A 21,788-nucleotide genomic window follows, 5' to 3' on the forward strand; every position below is an offset into this window, starting at 1 on the left:
CAGATTGATCTGAACATCCAACTGAGCACACAGCTGCAAAAATCCCGGATGACACCTATGCACCCCTGGAGAGTAGTCCCTGTGACCAACCAATCATCCAGGTAACAGTGCAGGGAGATATTGTGTCGATGAGCCCATGAAAACACTGGAGCCATCATCTTGGTAAAGACCTGCGGTGAGGTGGCCAGGCCCAAAAAAAGAACTCTGAACTGAAAAACCTTGCCTCACCAAACGATTGGAACTTGGAAATACATGTCCCTTAGATACAGAGACACTATGCAATCTCCCATATTCATGGATTCCAAAACTGACACTACCGTCTCCATCCAGAAGAGGCTGACCACTAAAAACTTGTTCAGAGCTGAGAGGTCAAATGCAGGTCTACAACTACCTGTTACCTTGGAAACAAGGAACTGATGAGTATAACGTTCTAGCTTGCCCACAACAAACTCTGTGGTCTCTTTGGCATACATGTCCTGCACCACTAAGTCCAAGGTCACATGACGATCCGACCCTTCTGTACAACTCACAAACTCAATTAGTCTGGCAGACAAAGGAGGGGGATGCAGAAAGGGGAGGACATACCCATAATGCAGAGTCCCCTGTCTGCCCTTTTTATCTTGCTGCCCCGGGTGCAATGGCTGAACCCCGAAAACAAGAGGCTAACCCCTGCACCACAGAAGAGAGTGCATGTTACTGAGAAGCCAAGTGCTCATTGTCCTGCACCCTGGCCATCACAACTGGGTCAAATAGCATGTCAGAAAAGGGAGAAGAAGCTGGTGATTCTCATTGTCAGGAAAGGAGCAAGGCAATGACTTGACTACCGTCTGCCTCCATAGCATAAGGAGTCTACAACGTAGCTCCTCAGCAGAACGAAGAATGTCCTTATTAGCACCAGTACCATCTCGACCTCGGGACCAGTAGCACCAGCTGCTCCAGCTTTGCCTGGCCTCTGCATAGTCCAAATCATACCTGTGAATCAGGAGACTGGAAACCAGAGAAGGGGGAAACCCTAAGAAGAGGAAAGAAAGAGGGAAAGCCAGCCCAATGTCTCCTCCATCATACACATGTGTCTATGCAGCTGTGATGAAGGGGAAGATTTACGCTTACTGGAAGAAGCCTTCACTCCTCTCAGTACGGTCTTTAATACTATACAAGACGTAGAAACTGGTCATGGGAGAAAGGCTTGCAGCAATCACAAAGTGAAGCAAGGCTACAAGACACCTCCCTACATGACAGACACTCCCCATGAGGGTCCACTGTAAATGACAATAAGGAACGAGAATACTTCACACACTTATGTGGTATAATAACACACTTCTTCCCTGTAGAAGATTGACAAACCAAGGAGCAACGAAAGGCTAATCCAACTGCTGCTGAAAAGAAAAAAAACAACAAGCTGATAAAAAAAAGATGAGCCGAAGGCATGTAATCCCTGTGACAGCAAAGAGGCGAATGAGGGAACTGACTTGATGGGTGGTACCTGGGAGTAGAAAACTGGCTGAGTGTCTTCTCAAGAAAACAAGAAAGGGCACCTCAAGTATTTCTTTCATTTCTTTTCTCAAGCTGTTAGACATGGTGTAAGTTTGCTCTGGAATGGTGGGGTTTAAGCAATAATTAATAATTATGGGTAGTAGTAATTGTAATAACAAAGCATATTTCTGTTATTGCGTTAAAATTTACTTTGCAATTTAGCAGAGTTGCAATGGGAAAAGTTGCAGTTGGAAAGTTGCAAGTTGCACTAGGGTATCCAAAAATAGTCACTAAGTTGGAAGTTGCACTGGGATGTGCAGAAAAAGCTGTAAAGTCACATTACACAGGAATGGCCAAAAAATAGCTACAAGGTTGAAGTTGCACATGATAAATCAAAGTTGTGCCCAGCTCTCCATACATCTGGGGCTGCACTGTAAGATGATAAATGTGGACATGCTGGAAGAGGCTACATAACAACTGGTCATAATACAAAATACAGTGGAGACTCAATACCTGAATGTCTTAACCGTCAAACTTTTCAATACTCGAATGCAAAAGTTCAATTTAATACTTAAAAAAATACCTAGTAGTCAAATGTCCAATCACATAGTTGTAAACAAAGGCTCCCTGGCCTCTGTTCCCCCCTCCACCAGTTATGCTGCCACTATCATCAGAATAACATTCTCCTGCACTCTGTCTGTAGTTTTTTATTTAAAAATTTACAATAGCACCAAAGGCTTATTAGTGGTGAGAAATATCTGGTAATCAAACAGTCGCACACATGGTTGTAAACAAAACACTGGCCTCTCCTTTCCCATCACCACATGGTCCACTTCTGATACCAGTAATACCAGTAATACCAGGGCACAGGTAACAGGTACAGGTAACTCTTGATTTACGCGTGTTTAATCTATGCGTTTTTGTTAATACGCGACCGAAAAAATATTATAATTAATTAAATTTGCACGATCGGTTTGTTTATATGAAATTTGGCTCAACCGCATTTTCAAACAGAGCACCAGAGAGTGGACAGTGACGGCGAGTGCTTGTGAGGGGTGAAAACATTGGCGTCCTGCATTTATTTTTTTTACTAGTGTTTACTTTTATATTGTGGGGTTATCTTTGATAAGTAGATTTTTGATAAAATGGAAAAGCTCAGACGAAGATGGTGACTGACTGTGGTGTGAGTGGTGAAGGCAGTAACGCAGTGAGTGTTGTGTTTACATATTCTTTGTTTTGTTGTTTTCTCTTATTATTTTTGGTTTTTTCTTTTTATTTCTTGCTTTTCCCTTTATGTACCTTAAATACACTTCTAGAATTTAGAATGGTAAATAATAAAAACATGTTAATTTAGCCAAATAAATGGAATATTTTGTATGAATTCTTTCGGACCACATCCCGCATCCCCCCTATTATCTACTGTTTCTTATGAGAATTACAAGGTTGTCTTACGTGAATTTTGATATACGCGATGCCTCTTGGAACACATCTATCACGTAAATCGATAGTTACCTGTATTCCGGTATACCAGATCCCTCGTCCCACAGCTGTGAGAGAAACATCATTTTTTGCCTTCTGTCCGTAGTTTTTCATTTAGAAACTTTTAATGGCACCAAAGAAGTTTATTAGTGGTGAAAATAAGGAATCTAGTGCGAGTGCAAGTGTTGAGTGAACTACAGCCCTCCACTAGTGGGTTCACAGGAAATCACACCAGGAGAAAAGATACCAAACATTTTCATGGATAGTAACTTGTCCTCCTATGACCTCCCACCTTCTCCCCACCTTTTTCCCTCCTCTTCTGCATTTTTCATCACCAGCCTTCACTTATGGTATGTACAAATCTAAACTATAAAAAGATTACTTTGAAATTTTTGTAAACTTAAGGTTTTTGCAAAGATTAGAACAAATTGTCTGAATTATAGGTATCAGTAGTCAAACTTTTTGATACTTGAGCAGCCATTTGGAACAAATTAAATCCAGTTATTGAGTCTCCACTTTACACTACAAGTCCAATATCACAAAATATGGTTTCAAAACCCTTCACTATTTCTACACCAATCTTCCAAACTGTCCTGTCAGTGCATCTAAATAAAAGTTTTAAAGAAAGGGATATCTCATGCAGACAACTGTCTACTTACATGAGTGCTTAAGGTTCCTTCAGCTGCAATCTTCTGACTCTTCTCTCCTTTTGAAAAGTTGTTTGATGAGCCATGTGGGGACTGAACATTAGGCTGGCAGGAACGGGAGGGTGATGGTTGCCATCTGCCTGAGCTACATGAACTAGATTTCACGTTAGTGACAAAAGGTGGTGGAGGATTATTTTTTAACTCCTTAGCTAATGGGCTGGCCACACTGTTGTGCCACACTGGCCGGCGATCATATTTGTCTGGATATAAGGTTTGTGTTCTTTTAAGAGGAAAATGGCCAATAACTCCCTTTCTCTGAGGATGTGGAGGGAGGCCTGGAGCCAGAGGAGTAAGAGTTACTGTAGGACTATCTAAGTGAAGTTTGATTTGTGATGCTTGGGGTTGATGCATCCTGGAGGTGGTTGGTGTGTTGCTTTTAGATAAAGATTTAGCAACTTTAAGAATGGGAGTTTTCTTTACAGTAGTGAAATGACCTTCTTTTGAAGACTGTGAATGAGGTTGACTAAGTGGGGTTCTACAGGTAGGTGTGACTCTTTGGGTGTGTTTGGTCAGTTTTAACTGGGCAGCAGACTTAGCTAAAGATGACACACTACTGCCTTGCTGAGTTCTGGCTCTCAATGATGAGCACAGAGAGCTTCCTTCTTTTTGCAATGGTGTCTTACAGAGTTTCTTTCTTCCTTTCTTTTCCTTAACAACATTTGCTGAGGCTTGATTGAACTCTAGTGATGAATGAAAGTCATTAGAGCTATGGCTATGGATTGGGGTGGTACATTCTTGAAAGTCATTGAATTTGAGAGAAACAGGGAAGGAAGTTGAAGTATTAAGCTCCTCAAGTCCATCACAAGGCTTTTCAAGGCTAGCAATAGGCTCCATGGAATAACACTTTGGCTCATCATGACTGCTAACAGACTCCAGAGGACAAACAGAGGGACTGCTATCTGGCTCATGGGTTTTACAGTCTAGTTCACTGGTGTTATAATCAAATTCCTTGAACTTACCAGAAGACATTTTTAAACAATTGAGAGGCACATTATAACTGGAAGCTTCTTTAGGTATGTAAGAAGGTTCTAGATTACATTCAGGGCCTCTTGAAGTATGGCTTGGAGATATATTATGTTTCTGATATCCTTGCAAGGAGGATGTCCCTTCCTCACCATAATTCATTCCATATTTCATGAAGAGTTCTATTTCCTCTAGGGTGTCATTGAATCTAGAAGTTAGGATGGTAGGCGAAGACTCACACTTCATTGAATTGTCATTACTATTCCTGGCGCTGTTGAGAAGCTCCATATGATTCATGTCCAATTCTTTCTTCACAGGTTCTTTATGACTACCATCTTGGTTATTCAACCTACTATGTGATTCAGAAAGAATAAAATCAGAGTCTCTGGGTTGGCTAGGAGGTTCTTTGAGGTTGCAATCAGTCTCTATGGAACTGTGTTCAAGCACCAATATACTGCAGTCAGAGTCAGTGGGATAGCATTCCTGCATGCTGGAGCAATAGTTAGTCTCTGTAAGAATACCACCATTGGAAGTAATAGTAGGTTCTCTACAAATGTTTGGAGACTGACTGGCTGTAACATCACCCTCTGTGCGAGTGTCTGGAGACTGACTGGCTGTGCCATCACCCTCTGTGCAAGCGTTTGGAGGCTGACTGGCTGTAACATCAACCTTTGTAGGAGTGTTTAGAGACTGACTGGCTGTGACATCAACCTCTGTAGGAGTGTTTGGAGACTGACTGGCTGTGACATCAGCCTCCATAAGAGTGTTTGGAGACTGACTGGCTGTGACATCAACCTCTGTAGGAGTGTTTGGAAACTGACTGGCTGTGACATCAGCCTCTGTAAGGGTGCTGGGAGACTGAGTGGCTGTGACATCAGCCTCTGTAAGAGTGCTGGGAGACTGAGTGGCTGTGATATCAACCTCAGTGGGAGTGCTGGGAGACTGTCTGGCTGTGACATCAACCTCTGTGGGAGTGCTGGGAGACTGACTGGCTGTGACATCAACCTCTGTGGAAGTGCTGGGAGACTGACTGGCTGTGACATCAACCTCTGTGGGAGTGCTGGGAGACTGACTGGCTGTGACATCAACCTCTGTGGGAGTGCTGGGAGACTGACTGACTCTGGTATCAGCCTCTGTAAGAGTACTGAGAATGCTGGGAGACTGACTGGCTGTGACATCAACCTCAGTAGGAGTGCTGAGAGACTGACTGGCTATGACATCAGCCTCTATAGGAGTGCTGAGAGATTGACTGCCTGTGAAATCAGCCTCTGTGGGAGTGCTGGGAGATTGACTGGCTGTGACATCAGCCTCTGTGGGAGTGCTGGGAGACTGACTGGCTGTGACATCAACCTCTGTAGGAGTGCTGAGAGACTGACTGGCTATGACATCAGCCTCTATAGGAGTGCTGAGAGACTGACTGGCTGTGAAATCAGCCTCTGTGGGAGTGCTGGGAGATTGACTGGCTGTGACATCAGCTTCTGTGATCATGATGGGAATGTTGGTTGACTGACTGGCTGTGACATCAGCCTCTGTAAGAGTGCTGGGAAACTGACTGGGTGTAGCATCATCGTCTGTGGTCATGCTGGGACATTGACTGGGTGTAGCATCAACCTCTCCTGCAGGAGGAGCACTAGGGATGTGTCTGTAGAAAGAAGACAGTGAAGTTTTAAATCAAGATGTAAGGCTGCTGATGTATACTACTAATTAATTAACAAATACTGTATATGCCAGACTAGAAGATGATTCCGTGTATACGACAAACCATAATTTTTGAGGGAAAAATTTAGGTTTTGAGCTTTTATGGGTGTAAAAGATGACCCCCTTAATGATGGAGGGAGTCACTGCTCACATGGTTGGCTGAAGGGTCCTGGGGTGCAGTAATATGGCCATTCCTTCACTATCCCTGTTGCCAGTTTTGAAATACAGCCATCCTTTATTTATTAATCCAATTAATTACCGTATTTGACAGCTCATAAGACACAAGGGCTCATAGGACACACCCAGCTTTGCCAGACATTGAAATGAAAGAAAAGGTAAATGAGTAGATTTAAGCTCTGAATATGAACTGAAGGATTGCATCTGACATTTGAAGCCTCTTACATGCACTTTGATCATTATTAGGTCTCATTTAAAAAACTTCAATATTTGCTAGTAGCCTACATACCAATCTTGTTGTGAGATGTAAACATGCACGTGGCATATAGCCTCAGCACTGACTGTGAGAAGAGACTACATGCCTAGTAATTAGATTTTTTTTTTTTTTTTTTTACATGTATGGAAGGTAAGAATGTTAAAAGATAGGTGCAATTTTAATTGTATGATTTTAATTGTATGAAAGTGAGTCTTACCTCAAGGAGTAACAGCATTACACTGTAAAGGACTCACTAAGTCTTACCCATGTCAAGATCAATATCACAGATCCTGTATTCTGTTTAAGTTCATGTGGTGTATGGCAAATTATTCTTGTCTAGTGTCATTCTATGTGAATTGCCAGTATGTATGACCTATTATATATTGTTACCTTCAAAGAAAGAGTTGTTTTGTGGTATAGTAACTATCATCATTTTGTTTACAAGTGCAAAGATGTCTGGGATTTGAATTTATAGCCTCTGTTCCAATAGAATGACCACCAACCACTGCCTCAATGCTGAACCTTGGCCTCATAGGACACAGGTTCATTTCCTGAAACTTTTTTTTTTTTTTTTTTTTTTTTTTTAGAACAGGATTTTAAGGAAAAAAGTATTTTTATTGTTTTAATATTACAATATAGGCAGGTAATATTTTAAACATGCCTAAGAAAACGTGGCTGGGTGCACTGACACATGACACCGTCAGTAAACATTCGACAGCTGTAGAGAGGAAATCCCCCTCTGTCATGCAGCAAATAAAGTGTATGTGTGTGTCTGTGTTTACCTAGTTGTAGTTTTACAGGGCTTGGGCTTTATGCTGGTGTGGCCAAGTCTCCATATCTACACTTATCCAATCTTATTTTAAAAGTATGCACACTCGTTGCAGACACTACTTCTTCATTTAAACTGTTCCATGTCTCGATACATCTTTGCGGGAAACTATATTTTTTGACATCTCTCAGACATATTCCTTTTCTCAGCTTTTAACTATGCGATCTTGTCCTTCGAGTGTCATATTCTTCTCTCAGGATCAGTTTCTCGTTATCCACTTGGTCCATTCCGTTGATCAATTTATAAACTTGCATCAGATCTCTTCTCTCCCTTCTTTGTTCCAGGGTTAGTAGATCCATACCCTTTAGTCTCTCCTCATATGTCATCCCTTCAAATTCTGGAACCATTCTTGTAGCCATTTTTTGTAGTTTCTCCAACTTCCTTATGTGTTTCTTTTTATGAGGGGTCCACACTACTCCTGCATATTCCAATCTGGGTCTATTTTAGTACTTATCAATTTCTTCATCATTTCTTTGTCCATGTAGTGAAATGCTACTCCAATATTCCTTGGCAAATCATATGTTTCTCTAAAATTTCTATCAATATGGCTTACCGGTTGATTGTTTTCTTCCAGTCACTCCTAAGTCCTTTTCCTTTTTTACTTTCTCCAGTTCTACTCCATCTCCCATCTTATAGATTCCCACGGGTCGTTTTTCACTCTTTCCCATTTCCATGACATGGCTTTTATTCACATTGAATTCCATTTCCTACTTTTTAATCCATTCCCAGATCTTATTTAGGTCTTCTTGCAGTATTTCACAATCCTCTTTTTGCTTTATAACTCTGCACAGTTTCGTATCATCTGCAAACAGATTTATGTAGCTGTTGTTCACTCCTTCTGGTAAGTCGTTAATATAAATGAGGAAAAATATTGCTGTGTGTGTGTGTGTGTGTGTGTGTGTGTGTGTGTGTGTGTGTATATATATATATATATATATATATATATATATATATATATATATATATATATATATATATATATATATATATATATATATATATATATATATATATATATATATATATATATATATATATATATATACAGTAAGATTGGTCATCTCGCGGTAAATTGGTACTGGACTATCGGCCGCGAGATGAAAAATCGCGAGATGAGCGATATTGAAATACATGTAAATAACATAATTGGTTCTTAGGTATGGTACATGATCATCCTATAACTCAAAATAACCGTCCAAAAACACAAAATATTTAGCTGAAAATTGTTCACATAAACGAAGTTATGCATAATCTGTATGTTAATAAACAATATTAAACACTTTCCAACATAATAATCATTTTTCTTCTTACGTTACGAGAGTCTGTGACTGGCCTGAGTGGCCTGGCGTGGTAGTGGTGGGGAGCCATGACTACTGGCTACTTGCTCCCTCCTCCACTGTTTGTGCAACCTCAGCTTCAAAGCCACAAAAATCCAGAGCGATGTCATCTTCCTGTAAAAGGCCCAGCAGGTCGTCAACATCCTCTTCATCTTCAGCTGTTACGTTAGCCAGAGCATTGGCAGCCTGTGATTGACTGAAGTATCCTGTGATCAGTGACTGGTGGCGATCATTAACACGAGACATGTAGAGGTCTTTATAAATGTTCATCACTTGATCAAGAGATGGCTGTAATATGCTGCGTGGATATGGGCGCCTGTCATATTCCTCCAGTTGTTCAGTCAGCCGTGAGAAGGTGGTGAGAATCTCCGTCAGTTGCCTAGTTGTCGGTTCGCCTGACTGAACATTTTGCTCCTGCTGTCCATCCTCTTCAGGATCATTTTGAGCTTCATCTTCCTCAAGCATCTCCTCAATAGTAGCCTCCTCTTGATGGATACCAATAATTTCTTGCAAGTCACTGGCCTCCACAGCAGGTGCAGGGATCAGACGTGCAGCTTCTACAGTCTGCAAGAGTGTGGTGGCTTCCTGCTGGCACTCACGCACAGCTGTTCCGACCTCACCTAACAAAAACTTCCAAGTGTGTAACACTGTAGCTTTGTTTATTTTCTGCCAGGCCTTCACAATGCGGTCAACAGCATCCTTAATGTTGTAGTTTTTCAAAAACTGGTTCACAGTTAACACTTCTCGGGTCTGAGATGGTGGTGGGTCTGAACTGGCCGCTTCTTCTTCTTCTTGTGATCCTTTTAGCCTGCGTGTTGTCTTTCCCCATGATATTTGTTTCCACTCCTCTATTGCCTGCTATAATGGAGATCATATCTTAGTATTCATATACGCTCATGCCATGAGGATAACCTCAGCTCCGTGGCACTGAGTGATAGTGAATTATTAATGAAATACTGCGGTATTTCATTAGTAATTCACTATCACTCAGTGCCATGGAATCTAGGTTATCCTCGTGGCATGACCATATATGAATACTAAGATATGATATCCATTATAGCAGGCAATAGAGGAGTGGAAACTTAAACATCATGATGAATGTAACACCAAGCAAAAGGGTCACAAGAAGAAGAAGAAGCGGCCGAGTCGCCGCGAGTCTCCCGCTTCGTCTGTGGCTCATCTCATCTCTGCTTTATTTTTTGGTATTTCATGTAAGATTTCACTTTATGCACTACAAAACAATCCTTTCTTGGGGACGGTTTGTAAAAAGCTAATAGAAATGTTGTTTTGTGAACATAAATGCATATATAAGACAGTAACACCACCTCCAGAGGTGGTGTTCCCAGCAACCTCAGAGCAACCTCAGAGCAACCTTGTCACTGTCCCTCCAAGCATTCATGGATGCCATTTCGGTGCAAGAGGCTGCTCTGACGTTATTAAAGAATCTTGGATCCAACTCCAGGAGCGCTAGAGACAAAGGCGGGGAGCCAACCAATCACAGCGAAGCTACCGCATTCGGTCCCTCACCCGGCAAATTCAAATCACAAAAATTTGCTAAAAACGGATGTGGTTGTACGTTATGCGAACTTTTTGGTCTAACTTTATATAGTTCGTTCAACCGGAAATTCGTTAAACGAACGATCGTTAAGCGGAGTATTACTGTATATATATATATATATATATATATATATATATATATATATATATATATATATATTATACTCCGCTTAACAAACGTTCATCTAACAAATTTCCGGTTTAACGTACTATATAAAGCTAGACCAAAAAAGTCTGCGTAACGTAAAGCCACATCCGTTTTACCGAATTTTCTGGGTTTGAATTTGCCGGGTGAGGGACCGAACGCAGCAGCTTGGCTATGATTGTCTGGCTCCCCGCCTGTCTCTAGCGCTCCTGGAGTTGGATCCAAGATTCTTTAACAACCTCAGAGCAACTTCCTGCTGCGAAATGGCTTCCATGAATGCTTAGAGGGACAGTGATGAGGTTGCTCTGAGGTTGCTGGGAACACCACCTTTGGAGGTGGTGTTACTGTCTTATATATGCATTTATGTTCACAAAACAACATTTCTATTTATTACAACCTGCCAGAAAGGATTGTTTTGTACATAAGTTAAATCTTCATGAAAATAAAGCAGAGATGATGATGACCACAGACGGCAGACTCCGGCGACTTGCCGCTTCTTCTTCTTCTTGTGACCTTTTTGCTTGGCGTGTTGTCTTTCACCACAATATTAAATTTGTTTCACTCCTCTATTGCCTGCTATAATGGATATCATATCTTGGTATTCATATACGCTCATGCCATGAGGATAACCTGGACTCCGTGGCAGTGAGTGATAGTGAATTACTAATGAAATATCGCAGTATTTCATTAGTAATTCACTATCACTCACTGCCACGGAGTCTAGGTTATCCTCATGGCATGAGCGTATATGAATACTAAGATATGATATCCATTATAGCAGGCAATAGAGGAGTGGAAACAAATTTAATATTGTGGTGAAAGACAACATGCCAAGCCAAAAAGGTCAAAAGAAGAAGAAGCGGCCAAGTCGCCGGAGTCACCGCCACTTGTGGGCGATCTCATCATCTCTGCTTTATTTTTTGGTATTTCATGTAAGATCTCACTTTATGCATTACAAAACAAGCCTTTCTTGAGGGCAAGGTTTGTAAAAAGCTAATAGAAAAAAAAAAAAAAAAAAAAAAAAAAAATATATATATATATATATATATATATATATATATATATATATATATATATATATATATATATATATATATATATATATATATATATATATATATATATATATATATATATATATATATATATATATATATATATATATATATATATATATATATATATATATATATATATATATATATACAGTAAAACCTCGCTTGACGAACGTCTCTAAGGACAAACAATTTGGGAGACGACCAAAAAATTTGTCAATATATCGACCCAGGGGACGAACGATATTTCAGGGGACGAACACGGTTAACCCCTTCAATACAGTGACGCCTATGTAGGCGTCATGAAGCCTCAGTAGCATATACGGTGACGCCTACGTAGGCGTCATATTTCTTTTCTGAGCTTTCTTCAGTTCAGTTGTCCCGTATAGTGTGTTGGATACCAACTACACACGCCGTATGCTGTCCTTGAAATCCTAGTGCTCCTCCCACCATCCTTGTCTCCACCAATCACTAAAGATAAGCTACATGCGTCCTGCCTTGTGTCTAAAATTACCCAATGGCATAGACTGTTCCCATCTCTCTCTCTCTCTCTCTCTCTCTCTCTCTCTCTCTCTCTCTCTCTCTCTCTCTCTCTCTCTCCATTCCATCCCTCCCCATCTCCCTTTCCTCCCTCCCCATCTCCCTTCCCTCCCTCCCCCTCTCCCTCTCGAAAGATAAGTTACATGCGTCCCGCCTTGTAACATTCGTGGAAAACACACACACACACACACACACACACACACATTAGGTAAATTAGGTAAATACACACACACACGGCCCGGTAGCTCAGTGGTTAGAGCGCTGGCTTCACAAGCCAGAGGACCAGGGTTCGATTCCCCGGCCGAGTGGAGATATTTGGGTGTGTCTCCTTTCCCGTGTAGCCCCTGTTCACCTAGCAGTGAGTAGGTACGGGATGTAAATCGAGAAGTTGTGACCTTGTTGTCCCGGTGTGTGGTGTGTGCCTGGTCTCAAGCCTATTCGAAGATCGGAAATAATGAGCTCTGAGCTCGTTCCGTAGGGTAACGTCTGGCTGTCTCGTCAGAGACTGCAGCAGATCAAACAGTGAATTACACACACACACACACACAAATACAAAAACAACAAATTTTCTAATCTCTCTCTCTCTCTCTTTCCTCCCTTCGTTTCCCTCTCCCTTCTCTCCCTCCCCCTCTTCCTCTCGAAAGATAAGCTACATGCGTCCCGCTTGTGTCTAAAATATTAGCATATGTCTCTCTCTCTCTCTCTCTCTCTCTCTCTCTCTCTCTCTCTCTCTCTCTCTCTCTTTTCTCCGAAGAGAGAAGCGTCCACTTTCCTCTTCGAAGGTGATATAGTAACTAAAAAATAGCAGCATAATACACAAAGACGACAAGTATGACAAGCTTGCACAAGTTTCCTGCGCTCGGGCGCGCGGCACTACCACCCGTATATCATACAGGCGGGCTTTTTTAACATCTGGCTCGAAGGGGTTAAACAGCTCGCGGCAGGCGAACCATTTGTGTGATAGAAAAGGATTGCATTTGCAAAGAAATACAAGGGCTGGACACCAGAACAGTGGAAAAAGGTGATGTGGAGTGACGAGAGCACCTTCCAACTTGTCAGGGTGGGCTCCAAAGTGGTAAGGAGACCCAGTGATGTGTCCCAGTGCAACCCACAGTACACAATTAAGACCATGAAACATCTGGAAAGTGTTACGGTATGGGGGTAGTTTAGTGGTGGAAAGGGCAAGAGTGGACAGTATTTTCTCCCAAAAAATGTTACAATGAAGGCAAACAACTACATTGAGGTGCTGAGGGAACATTTGCTTAAGTGTGAATCTTTTTTATGCAAAATGGTACCCCATCCCACAGGGCCAAAGTGTGAAAAATTTCCTGCCAAACAATAATATTCCCCTGTATGAGTGGCCTGATAATTCCCCAGACCTCAACCCAATAGAAAATTCCTGGAACATGATAAGAGATGAGATGGAAGAGTGTAGGCCCACCTCTATCCCAAACCTGAAGGAGGACCTAAAAATGTTGTGGGTTACTATGGAGGCCACATCCATGCCTGAAAGGCATACTGAAAAACAAAGGGAATATGACTAAATACTAGACGTACACATAAGAAAGCAATAAAACAAATGCAAGTTATACTTTTTTCTATTTTTATAAAAAAAAAAAAAATGTAGTGGGAACTTTTCCGTTGCAGCAACTGTATACATGTGTACATGAATGAAAATGTATAGCAACCTTCTCTCATCTCCACCTTATGCCTGACCCTACAAGAGAGAAAAACAAACATCTGCAGCCTCAATTCTCTCTCTCTCTCTCTCTCTCTCTCTCTCTCTCTCTCTCTCTCTCTCTCTCTCTCTCTCTCTCTCTCTCTCTCTCTCCTTCTCTTGCCTACTTAAAACTTCATCTAATCTATGAATAATGTTTACATGGCCATCAACAAGCTCTTCTGTGATTATTAAAGCAACAAATCTTCTGAGGATGACTATAGTATTTATACACTCCATCTGATCAAAAATTCCAAGTAAGGGGGTGGCAGGCAAGATGCGGTAGGGTAATGTCCCGTGGAATCCACCCTCTCCAAGAAAAATATACAGGCAACCCCCGCTTAACGAAGGGGTTACGTTCCTAAAAAGCCCTTCGTTAAGTGAAACTTCGTTAAGCGAACCGATTATAACAAGTTTAACCCCTGACTTGAACTTCCATTGAGCGTAAACAAAGCGAGAGTGCATCATAGTACAGTGAAACATTTAATGAAAGTAAAAATTATGAAGTTAAACAATTAATCAGTTTAATTAAAGACTAAGTCATTATAATGTACACTAATGTATGTATGTAAATAACTTTATAATGTTGATGATCTTAAATTTGTGAAGGGAGGGAGAGTGGAGCGGGAAATACACTAGCTGGCAACCTGTGGAATGTAAACAAATGACACATCATTGTATCACATACAAAACTTATGTACCACATTTCCACAAGGCTTTCCATTTTATCCATTGTAGAGTCACGAGTTCAGGTGGTTCTTTTAGCTTGCAAGGAAGATACAGTCTCACCAGCCTTCTTAATAGAGTCTGCTGACTTGAAAATAGTAGAGACAATAGATAGAGTCAAGATAGTGGTGAGCAATGCTATTAGTTTTCTCGCCTCTCTTGTGTCTGAATAAAATCCAGCTTCACTTTGAGAGTAAGAGACTTCCTGGTCTTCTTAGCAATGCTAGGCGACATTGCAGGCCGTTTTGGTGGTAAGTTGAGCCAGGGAAGATGAGCTGCTGCTGACGCTGTTATTGTTTTGAACAGGGGGAGTGAGTGATGCACGTGTTGTCCACGATAGGCGCTGGTGTATTCAAAAGCCTGTCAGCTTGCGTGATACAGCGGTGCTTTCAAACTTGGAAAAAATTACCTGGATAAAACTTCGTTAAAGCGAGCTTGGTGTTCGTTAAACGAGCAGATAGTAGTAAAATGAAACCTTTGTTGTAGCGAAATTTTGTTGTGTGAACCTTTGTTAAGTGGGGGATTGCCTGTACTTTATAGAAGTAGTTTATCTATTAATATTTTCTTTTATGTTTTATTATGTTTCTATATGAAATTTATTATCTATAAATACCTTGCTTCTCTAAAAATCTGTAAAAGAAATTGGAGTGGTGTTCTGGGGAGGTTGGAACAGATTAATGGTTCAATGCACTTCAATGGGGAAAATTGCTTTGTGATATGAGTAATTTGAGACACGAGCTCCGTCACGGAACAAATCAAACTCATATCTCAATGTATCACTATACATGGATGAAAAGGTGATGATCAAAAATTCAAAAGAGAAATTGCAGGATATTCTAACAGTGAAGGAACTGAGTAAAGCAAAAAGTCTAAGGTGGAAGTGATGGTGATTACCAAGACGACTCAGGTTCCAAGGTGCAATGTAAGAGTGAACAACAAAATTATAAAACAGATAAGAGAAGATTTTCTACCTGGGAAGCTACAGAACATATGATGGAAGATATATAGAAGAAACTAAAATAACATGTGAAGCTAAAAAAACATTTCAGAAGATGAGAAATATAATTATCAAGTAATCTATCAGTTACTGCATGGATCAGAAACCTGGAAATCAAATAAACAGCAGCATTTGAAATGTAGTGTTGATGACACTTCTTGAAAATATCTTCAACAGAAAGAATATCAAATGAAGCAAATGAAGAAGCACCGAGAAGAATAGATAGTCAAAGAATACTAATAGTGAAGATACCAGCAAGTCAGATGAGATTTGTAAGACAAGTGATGAGAAGAAGAAAGATAGAGGACCTAAGCTTAGGAAGAATCCCAGGTAGTAGAGCAAGATGCAAAGGGAGAAGTACATGGATGGAATAGGAAGTACAATTGGAGGTGGAAGAAGAGCCTCATGAATACTGTAAATGACAAGGGTGGGGCAATACATGATCACCAAAGTCTGCAGGTAAAGTAAGGTAAGGTTCCATTGTCATCTTTTATATGAAGCTGAATTCTTCTCTCAGACCTTAGCTCACAACTTTACTATGAATGACTGATCTCTTTCCCTCTTTACATCTCCCTTCTTGTTCCTTGAATTTTTAGTTGATCACCTCTATATCACCATTTTCATCCTGCCTAACTAACATTCTATTCCCATTTTTTTTTTTTTTTCCAATACATCTCATTGCCTTACGTTGTGGACCAGCGACGGTAAAGTGGATTACGTTGTGGCAGTATGAGGGTCTTCCTTCCATGATATCTGGCAGCAATACACTTCTCCTTATTTGTGATGGGACCAAAGAAAACCTCATCTTCGCTGCTATCGTTGTCCATCACTGTAATTGAAACCCATTTATCAGAGGGAATATCAAATTCTAAAAAGCAATGAAAAGGGTTAGGTATACACATACAGAAATTTTGAACATTCTCTTCAATATTTGTTCTTGGTATTTTGCATGAAACTCATTAACTGCAGAACTATAATCACATAAAGCCATGTTGATCTGGAAGCCAAATCAAATGTAGGACAAATTAATCTATCTTAATTATACCTCACAAAGAGTTTACGGGTGATGAGTCAACTGTTAATGTACATGAACTTCAAACATTGTAAAAAAGGGGTTTCCAAAATTCTTTAATAAAATAAACTTTGCATATAATACATACAGTATGCATATAATTCTTGATGCTATGGAGCACACATCATTTCTATTCATGATAAGTAGTCAAAGAAACTCACAACTACTTTCCTGGGAAGACAAATGTTCTGATGCTTTTGCAATACTAGCTGGCAACCTGTTATACTGTTCAGGAAGTAAGTAACAGTGTGTGAGTCACCTCAGTTAGCTGATCAGCTAATATAGTGTGGTTTGTTGTTTGGTGTGCCAGATAAAAGCTAACTGCTCTACTATTTTGCTTCCTCCCATCCTTTCAACATGTTTAACCTCTTCACTCAGGCGATAGAAAATGGCCCAAGCATCTGGGCTGAGAGGTGGTGGGGGGATATCTGACTCATGAGACAGCTCTCTCTCTCTCTCTCTCTCTCTCTCTCTCTCTCTCTCTCTCTCTCTCTCTCTTACTTCCATATAGAGAGACAGAGAGAGAAAGAGAATGATAATATTAAGTGATTTTTCAAACTAGGTATATATGAACATAGAAAAATAAAACCATGCAAATTTTAGAGAAAAATCATAATTTGCCTGCTCTTGGCCAGAAAATGGCTGAAAGTAGTTCACTTTTATGGTAAATAATATCAAGCCCTATATTTTGGTTCCATTAAAAAAAAAAAAAAAAAAAAAAAAAAAAAACTATTGCCACCAAAAGTGTATTGGTGAATTATCTTGGTATAAGTGAATCACATATCTTTGAAATAATAATAAAAGTCAAATAAAAATCCATCATTATCACATATGACTTACTGTATTTAATGGCTCATAACATACACGGTCTCATAAGACACACCCAGTTTTGACAGACATTGAAAAAAAAGATAAATGAGCAGATTTAAGCTCTGAATATGTAAAGAATTTCACCTGGCATTTGAAGACACACATGCATCTAGATCATCATTAGATCCCAATATCTGACATTTAAAATCTTTAATATTTGCTAGTAGCCTACATACCAATCCTGTTGTGAGATGTAAACTACTAGCAAACATGTACCTGATAAATGACATTGTCAGTGACTGTGAGAGATTACAGGACTAATAATCATAACTATTTTTTTTTCTTTTTTTACATGTAAGCAAGGTAAGAATGTTAAAAGATAAGTGCAATTCTCATTGTACGAAAATGTGCCTAAACTCAAGGAATAAAAGCATCACACTGTAAAGATTGCAGTGAACCTTGCCTGTGTTAAGAGCAAGACCACCAACCGTGTGCTTTGTTTTGGTTCATGTGGTGTATGATCACTTAGGTAAATTCTTCCTGATTGGTGTCATTCTATGTGAATTACTTGTAAGTATCACTTATCATTTATGTTACCCGGAAAGAAGGAGTTATTTTGTAATGCAGTACCAATCATCACTTTATTTACATGTGTGAAGATGTCTCGGGTTTTATTTTAGAGCCTCTGTTGCCATAGACTTACTACCAACCACTGCCTCAATGATGAACCTTGTGGCCTCATAGGATGCAGGCTCATTTCCAAATTTTTTCTTTAATTAATTAATTAATTTATTTATTTATTTTTTTTTTTTTGAGAAATGGTATGTCTTATGAGCCATCAGATACAGTACATTCTGAAAGATCTCTTATAATATCCAGAAAAAAAAAACATCATCTCAGCAGAACACAGCCATAACATAAATGTAGTACTTGCGTCCTCGCTTTAAGGACATAAAATACACAGCCTCATATTGAATGGGTTAAAATGACAACTAGGAAGAAAAACGAAAGGAGGTACAATATATCTAAAAAAAAAAAAAAAAAAAAAAAAAAAAAAAAAGCTTCACTTGACAGCCAGTTCCCTTAAAGTTCAAATAAAGTTAGCCAAATATCTGACACAAATGTCATTGAAACCTCTCTTAAAAAAGTCAAGTTGTAGGAAGATGGAAATACAGAAATAGGCAGGGAATTCCAGAGTTTACCAGAAAATGGTATGAGTGATTGAAATCACTGGTTAACTCTCACATCAGAGTTGGACAGAATAGGGGTGAGAGGAAGAAGAAAATTTTGTGCAGCAAGACTACCAGAGGAGGGAAGGCATGCAGTTAACAAGATCAGCAGAGCAGTTAGCATGAAAATATCAATAAACAATAACCAAAGATACAACATTCTGGCAGTGAGAAAGAGGCTGAAGACAGTGTCAGAGGAGGGGAGTTGATGAGATGAAGAACTTTTGATTCCACCCTATCCAATAAAACTGTGTGAGTGGAACACCCCCAAACATGCAAAGAGTATTCAATACAAGAACAAATAACGCCCTTGTAGCTACAGAATTAGCAGTTGCAAGGGTGAGAGAAACTGGTAGAGACATCTCAGAACGCCTAACTTCATAACAGTTGTTTTAATAAAAGATGAGATGTCAAGTTTGTAGTTTAGCTGATGAGTAAAGGACAGACCAAATATATTCAGTATAGATGATGGGAACAGCTGAGTGCTTTGAAGAAGAGGGGCTAGATGTCTGGAAGGTTTTGTCAAGTTGATAGATGGGGGAATTGAGTTTTTGAGTCATTGAACACTACTAAGTGCCCCAATCAGAAATCTTAGAAAGGTCAGAAGTCAGGTATTTCACTTCACGACATTTAAACTGACGTCACTTGAGGCATTCAATGAGATGCCCGCCATGTGCGCCTCACGTCAGTTCGCTGCCTACCTCCGTCCAGTCCGCCCGCTCTTCCAGCTGTCCACCCTCCTCCCTTTTTACCGGCTTCTCCAAGGAGTTGCCCTGGTAAGCTCTTTTGATCGTCGCCCTGCTGTTGGGAGTATAATTGGGTGAAGAACACAATCTAAGGATTGTTGTCTATCTGGCTCTCTTTGTGACTCAGAGTTACTTTTTGGTTGCAGTGTTTTTCTCAGGCGAAGGACCGGTCAGAAACTCCGCGATGACCGTCTTCGTCTTCGGTTAGCAAGCGCTCCAGCGGGGAAAATCCTCCACCTACAGGCGAGGAGAGAAGGAGGAAAGACAGACAGAAGGACGATGGCAGCAGAGTTGGGGCTTGCGCTTCGCTGCTCTCTGCTGCCGGCACGAGCCAAGATGTAAACACTGCGCCCCAGTCAGCTGTTCGCGCCACCAGGGACGACCAGCTGGATCGCCTGAGTATGGTTATCAGCGGCCTGATCGCGAAACTGGATGCTTCCACGTCTGCCACTGCCTCTGTGGGGAGTGGTGCTGAGTTTAGTGGCTTCACTGTGCCTTCCTTGGGTAAGGAGGAGGGCGAACTCCTGGAGAGTGCTGCCGACCCCTTAGAGGAGCTGGATCTGCTTGGTGGTGGCCCCCCAGCCCTCACTGCTGCAGATGGGGACAACACTGATTTCCTTCGTGCCCTGGAAGAGTTGTCTGGTCACTTCCACAGGGAGGAAGAGAAAGGGGAGCCACTGCCCGAGCGCCTGGCTTCAATCTTGAACTCCAGCTTGCACCACAGACCTTCTGCTGACGGCGTGAAGGCTACTTGTGGCAAAATTAAACTCTTCAGTAATGTGCCAAACTTGTCTGTCCCAGCCACTAATTCTGCCATTACTAACGCCATGAGTGCTGGGGGCAAACTTATAGACTTGCGTCTCTTTCACACTAATGGACTGATCTCCAAGGCCCTTGTTCCGGTGGCACAGTGTATTAGTGACATTGGTGAAAGAAAGGGAAAGCCTGTCTCCTTTTACTTGGATGGGCTGAATAATAGCCTTAGGCTCCTGGCCTCAGCTGTTAATTATGTGAACCAGCTACGTAAGGAAGCAGTGAAAATCCATGTCAATGACTCGGCGCTTGCCGAGTTATGCAAATGGGACAGTGAAGTTGGAGGGGAAGTGTTATTTCCCTTTGACGTCACGAAGAAGTGTGACGAGATTCGCCGCACTAGGAAGCTGGGGAGGCCTTCTTTCCGCCCCCTTAGGACCTCTACTCCTAGGAGGTTTGCCCCTTACTACCAGGCTTTCGGGCAGTCCAGCAACCCTCCTCAGTCAAGGCTGAGGTCTTATTCTAGGCCTTTTTTAGGGCAGAAGCCACCCCAGGGGAAGGGGGTGTGGCCTTTCAAGAATCGCCAGTAGACAATGTGCCAGTAAGTTTCATCTCCTTTCCCTTGCTGAATACCCCACATAATTTTGTTAGTGGTAAGATTTTTGCAGCCAGACAGTTTTGGCAGGACTTATCTACAGATCAGTGGATCCATGATGTTCACAGTAAGATTTTTCAGTTCCATGCCCTTCCTACTCAAACAGTGCTACCTGGACCTCTGAATCTCTCTGCTTCTGATCGCTTTGCATTAGACTCTGCCATACTGGAGTTTATTAGGCAAGGAGTGGTGGAAGTCTGTGACACTTCTTCCAATCAGGGTTTCTTTTCCAATATTTTTCCTATTATAAAGAAGGATGGTACAGCCAGAGTTATCCTGAACCTTAAAGAACTAAATGAATTTATTCCCAATATACATTTTAAAATGGATACTCTTAAAGAGGTCATACATTTGATTCAACATAACTGTTTTTTTGCTACCTGTGATTTTAAAGATGCTTATTTCTCAGTTTTTATTAGGCCTGAAGATAGGAAATGGCTTAGATTCTTTTGGAAGAGACAATGTTATCAATTCACTTGTATGCCACAAGGCCTAACTTCTGCTCCTCAGATCTTTACCAGGCTCCTTAAACCAGTTCTCTCACACCTGCAAAAACTAGGAATTACTGTGGTCTCATACATTGATGATTGCATTTTTATTGCAGCCTCAAGCAAGAAACTCAAACAACATGTCTGCTATGCCTTACATCTTTTTTATTCTGTGGGCCTCACAGTTAATACATTCAAATCTTCTCTAGAGCCTTCCCAAGAGGTGGAATTTCTTGGGGTTGTGTTGAACTCGGTTAAGATGACAGCTACCTTAGCTTCACATAGAAAGGAACGGATTAAAGTAAAAGGCTTACATTTATTACAGGGTAACTTTTGTCTACATGACTTATCTTCCTTCATTGGTTTGGCCGTGGCTGCT

At 40.8% G+C, this 21,788-nt stretch overlaps 1 protein-coding gene across 6 annotated transcripts in view; it reads right to left on the minus strand.

The window, feature by feature from the left end:
- LOC123519221 (signaling mucin HKR1-like) overlaps window positions 1-21,788 on the minus strand; it is a 153,986-nt gene that overhangs the window by 105,577 nt on the left and 26,621 nt on the right. For all 6 annotated transcript variants that reach the window (XM_045280343.1, XM_045280342.1, XM_045280341.1 and 3 more), the window contains 2 exons: window positions 16,344-16,485; window positions 3,612-6,264 (listed from right to left, as the gene is read on the minus strand). In XM_045280343.1, the coding sequence (XP_045136278.1) occupies window positions 3,612-6,264; window positions 16,344-16,483 (2,793 nt within the window). In that variant the 5' untranslated portion in view covers window positions 16,484-16,485. The remainder of the gene's footprint in view (window positions 1-3,611; window positions 6,265-16,343; window positions 16,486-21,788) is intronic.

This window comes from Portunus trituberculatus, chromosome 45, assembly GCF_017591435.1.
Source record: "Portunus trituberculatus isolate SZX2019 chromosome 45, ASM1759143v1, whole genome shotgun sequence".
In the NCBI taxonomy this organism is placed as follows: Eukaryota; Metazoa; Arthropoda; class Malacostraca; order Decapoda; family Portunidae; genus Portunus; species Portunus trituberculatus.